General features: G+C 43.7%; 1 protein-coding gene across 8 annotated transcripts in view; it reads left to right on the forward strand.

Annotated features, from left to right (window-relative positions):
- Positions 1 to 5,000, forward strand: part of dmd (dystrophin) — a 154,378-nt gene that overhangs the window by 122,108 nt on the left and 27,270 nt on the right. For all 8 annotated transcript variants that reach the window (XM_035626047.2, XM_035626075.2, XM_035626055.2 and 5 more), the window contains one exon: positions 536 to 596. In XM_035626047.2, the coding sequence (XP_035481940.2) occupies positions 536 to 596 (61 nt within the window). The remainder of the gene's footprint in view (positions 1 to 535; positions 597 to 5,000) is intronic.

The following is a 5,000-nucleotide window of genomic DNA, read 5'->3' on the forward strand; positions in this document are numbered from 1 at the left end:
ACGGGGTTATAATAAAGATGAGCGTGATGAGCATCAAGTGGATGATACTGTGAGAAATCTACACGTACCTTCATATCTCACTGCCAAGTTAATATACGCCGCGTGTCCCGCCACTGCTCCCACAATGCACCGCTCTGTTTTTTAACTGCGGCAAATTTGACCCGCGGGCACAATAACACTTGAGCAGCGGGAAGTTCCGGCCAAACCGTCTGATTGGCTCCAACTGTGCTGACAATTCCCAGAAAGCGCAGGTCCCCGTTAATACTTGGTGTGCCAACTCTTGTGGGCATAATAAGTGAGATCATTTGCAATATCTCTTGTTTTTCTGCTGTTTTTCATTATCGTCTATACGACTTGGAAGAAAACTTTTTATTACATGCGATACTGCACATTTCCTGGACGGGGCATGGGTTGTTGTTGTTGTTGTTTCTGGGACCTACAGGATGCTGATCCTGCAGTAAACTGTGTGTGTGTGTGTGTGTGTGTGTGTGAGGAGTTTATTGGCCTGGTTGTGACTCGTGTCATGTGTCTGCAGGGTCGGTGGACAGCCCCTTCGAGCAGGGCGTCTCCCCCAACAACGTGCCCTACTACATCAAGTGAGTACGAGCTGGAGACCCTACAGGCATTCTGCCTGATGGACTGGTGTAGTCAACACTGTAGTTCTGGTTGAGGAAAACGTTGCATTTTGAGCGGACTAACCCTTTTAACAGAGTGAAGGGAGCTTTGCGTTGCCAGGGAAGCTCCTTATGGCAACACACACCAGACAACTGGATAAAGAACAGTCCTGTGAAGATGCTTTCAGACATGCACCGACGCTCCTTCTCCTCAACTACTTCCACTTGATGCTGTGCAGCAGTATTATGGGCTGTATTTGTAAAAGCAAATGTCTGCAAATATTGCTCCGGACATTTTCTCTGAACTTCTCCTGACTGGCCCCTCGTAAAATCTCCTGAATGTTCTCTCTGAATGTTCTCTCTCTCTGAATGTTCTCTCTCTCTGAATCTTCTCTCTCTCTGAATCTTCTCTCTCTCTGAATGTTCTCTCTCTCTGAATCTTCTCTCTCTCTGAATGTTCTCTCTCTCTGAATCTTCTCTCTCTCTGAATGTTCTCTCTCTCTGAATCTTCTCTCTCTCTGAATCTTCTCTCTCTCTGAATGTTCTCTCTCTCTGAATGTTCTCTCTCTCTGAATGTTCTCTCTGAATCTTCTCTCTCTCTGAATCTTCTCTCTCTCTGAATGTTCTCTCTCTCTGAATGTTCTCTCTCTCTGAATCTTCTCTCTCTCTGAATCTTCTCTCTCTCTGAATCTTCTCTCTCTCTGAATCTTCTCTCTCTCTGAATCTTCTCTCTCTCTGAATGTTCTCTCTGAATCTTCTCTCTCTCTGAATCTTCTCTCTCTCTGAATGTTCTCTCTCTCTGAATGTTCTCTCTCTCTGAATCTTCTCTCTCTCTGAATCTTCTCTCTCTCTGAATCTTCTCTCTCTCTGAATCTTCTCTCTCTCTGAATCTTCTCTCTCTCTGAATGTTCTCTCTCTCTGAATCTTCTCTCTCTCTGAATCTTCTCTCTCTCTGAATCTTCTCTCTCTCTGAATCTTCTCTCTCTCTGAATCTTCTCTCTCTCTGAATCTTCTCTCTCTCTGAATGTTCTCTCTGAATCTTCTCTCTCTCTGAATGTTCTCTCTCTCTGAATCTTCTCTCTCTCTGAATCTTCTCTCTCTCTGAATGTTCTCTCTCTCTGAATGTTCTCTCTGAATCTTCTCTCTCTCTGAATGTTCTCTCTCTCTGAATCTTCTCTCTCTCTGAATCTTCTCTCTCTCTGAATGTTCTCTCTCTCTGAATGTTCTCTCTCTCTGAATGTTCTCTCTCTCTGAATCTTCTCTCTCTCTGAATCTTCTCTCTCTCTGAATCTTCTCTCTCTCTGAATCTTCTCTCTCTCTGAATCTTCTCTCTCTCTGAATGTTCTCTCTGAATCTTCTCTCTCTCTGAATCTTCTCTCTCTCTGAATGTTCTCTCTGAATCTTCTCTCTCTCTGAATCTTCTCTCTCTCTGAATCTTCTCTCTGAATCTTCTCTCTGAATCTTCTCTCTCTCTGAATCTTCTCTCTGAATCTTCTCTCTCTCTGAATGTTCTCTCTCTGAATGTTCTCTCTCTCTGAATGTTCTCTCTCTCTGAATGTTCTCTCTCTCTGAATCTTCTCTCTCTCTGAATCTTCTCTCTCTCTGAATGTTCTCTCTCTCTGAATGTTCTCTCTCTCTGAATCTTCTCTCTCTCTGAATGTTCTCTCTCTCTGAATGTTCTCTCTGAATGTTCTCTCTGAATCTTCTCTCTCTCTGAATCTTCTCTCTCTCTGAATCTTCTCTCTCTCTGAATGTTCTCTCTCTCTGAATGTTCTCTCTCTCTGAATCTTCTCTCTCTCTGAATCTTCTCTCTCTCTGAATCTTCTCTCTCTCTGAATCTTCTCTCTCTCTGAATCTTCTCTCTCTCTGAATGTTCTCTCTGAATCTTCTCTCTCTCTGAATCTTCTCTCTCTCTGAATGTTCTCTCTCTCTGAATGTTCTCTCTCTCTGAATCTTCTCTCTCTCTGAATCTTCTCTCTCTCTGAATCTTCTCTCTCTCTGAATCTTCTCTCTCTCTGAATCTTCTCTCTCTCTGAATGTTCTCTCTCTCTGAATCTTCTCTCTCTCTGAATCTTCTCTCTCTCTGAATCTTCTCTCTCTCTGAATCTTCTCTCTCTCTGAATCTTCTCTCTCTCTGAATCTTCTCTCTCTCTGAATGTTCTCTCTGAATCTTCTCTCTCTCTGAATGTTCTCTCTCTCTGAATCTTCTCTCTCTCTGAATCTTCTCTCTCTCTGAATGTTCTCTCTCTCTGAATGTTCTCTCTGAATCTTCTCTCTCTCTGAATGTTCTCTCTCTCTGAATCTTCTCTCTCTCTGAATCTTCTCTCTCTCTGAATGTTCTCTCTCTCTGAATGTTCTCTCTCTCTGAATGTTCTCTCTCTCTGAATCTTCTCTCTCTCTGAATCTTCTCTCTCTCTGAATCTTCTCTCTCTCTGAATCTTCTCTCTCTCTGAATCTTCTCTCTCTCTGAATGTTCTCTCTGAATCTTCTCTCTCTCTGAATCTTCTCTCTCTCTGAATGTTCTCTCTGAATCTTCTCTCTCTCTGAATCTTCTCTCTCTCTGAATCTTCTCTCTGAATCTTCTCTCTGAATCTTCTCTCTCTCTGAATCTTCTCTCTGAATCTTCTCTCTCTCTGAATGTTCTCTCTCTGAATGTTCTCTCTCTCTGAATGTTCTCTCTCTCTGAATGTTCTCTCTCTCTGAATCTTCTCTCTCTCTGAATCTTCTCTCTCTCTGAATGTTCTCTCTCTCTGAATGTTCTCTCTCTCTGAATCTTCTCTCTCTCTGAATGTTCTCTCTCTCTGAATGTTCTCTCTGAATGTTCTCTCTCTCTGAATGTTCTCTCTCTCTGAATGTTCTCTCTGAATGTTCTCTCTCTCTGAATGTTCTCTCTCTCTGAATGTTCTCTCTCTCTGAATGTTCTCTCTGAATGTTCTCTCTCTCTGAATGTTCTCTCTCTCTGAATCTTCTCTCTGAATCTTCTCTCTGAATCTTCTCTCTCTCTGAATGTTCTCCTGCCACATCCCCAGAAAAATGTCCGGACCCATATTTTCCTGTCTGAAAACAGCTTGAGGTAGTTTGTACCAAAAGTCTTCAGAGAACAAGGCTGGTGTCACTCCATCGTTTTATCATCGTCACCAAATCTCATGAAAAACAAAACCAAGGACGCGTCGGCCCGTCCAGCTCCTGTTGCTCTCCAGCTCGAAGCGCGTCGCTTTTCTTATTACAGACATTAGTCTTTCAAACCACTTTGAGCAAACCCTTCTTCAATCACGAGGCAGTGGTGCATTTTTCGGGGACTCTTATTTTTAGCGGCGGCGTAATGAGGAGCTGTGGGTGAGAGGACGGTGTGTGTGTTAATGGTAATGGAAGTGTGACTCACTGATGTTAATGGTTAACATTAACATCAGCGCCGCATTTAAAACCGACCTTCTGATTAGTGAACAACCCACTCTATTGAAATATTCTAGTTTTGACACATGACATCCGTCCATCCATCGGTTCACGTTAACTACACGTATTTCACCAGGTTCACGTGTTGACCCTTTCATCATCCACCCATCTCTCGTCCCTTCGGACCTGGATAATGTTAGAAAAGACCATTCTTTAAATCCTGGGGCTGGAAAACCACAGTTGTGCAGCATTTTATCATTTGACTCATGAAGCGTGTTGAGCTTGTTTGTCCTCTGGCTGGACGCTGAGTCACAGCAGTGATCCTCTAGAAAGGTCACTGGTCCTTCGTCTTCTCCTCCTTTTATTTCTAGCCACAATAAGAAATATCACTTGAACATGATCAGCACAATTTCGGGACTTTGTGTAATTCTCAGCCAACTAAAAAGCAGGTTAGCGTCCACAGTGAATCCCTTTTCCCTGCAGCTGAAGATAAACTGATTATGTTTGCAAGGCTCAAAATAATAATGTCTCTGAGCTTATATTAAAGCGTTTCTAACTTTCTTTCTTTAAACTGCCTCCTAACCTGAAGGGTGAAAATATAAATTGATTTATTCACTTCATTATGCTCGAGCCCCGGGTCGCACGGCGGCGTCCTGGTCCGCTCATCAGCGCGTGGCAGAGGTGTCGGAGGTGCCATGTGTGAGAGTTGCAGTAAAAGCACAAGTCTCACAAGTTGTGGCGCGGCGCGGCGGGACGCACACGCAGGCGTCGGACCGTTGCTGAGTTGGTACAACGAAGGAACTCGTCGGAGATAACTGGAGCCACGTGGAATCATTTGGATGAGAAGGATCCTGCACGATTAGATACATTTTATGTATATTTGATGTTATTTTTAGACATTTTCCGGAACCTTTCCGTATGTGAGCCTTTCCGTATTTGCCAGAACTTGTCCTGCCAGCGCCCCTTGGACCGGGATGATCGGGACAAACCCCG

This window comes from Scophthalmus maximus, chromosome 1 (genome assembly GCF_022379125.1).
Source record: "Scophthalmus maximus strain ysfricsl-2021 chromosome 1, ASM2237912v1, whole genome shotgun sequence".
NCBI lineage: Eukaryota > Metazoa > Chordata > Actinopteri > Pleuronectiformes > Scophthalmidae > Scophthalmus > Scophthalmus maximus.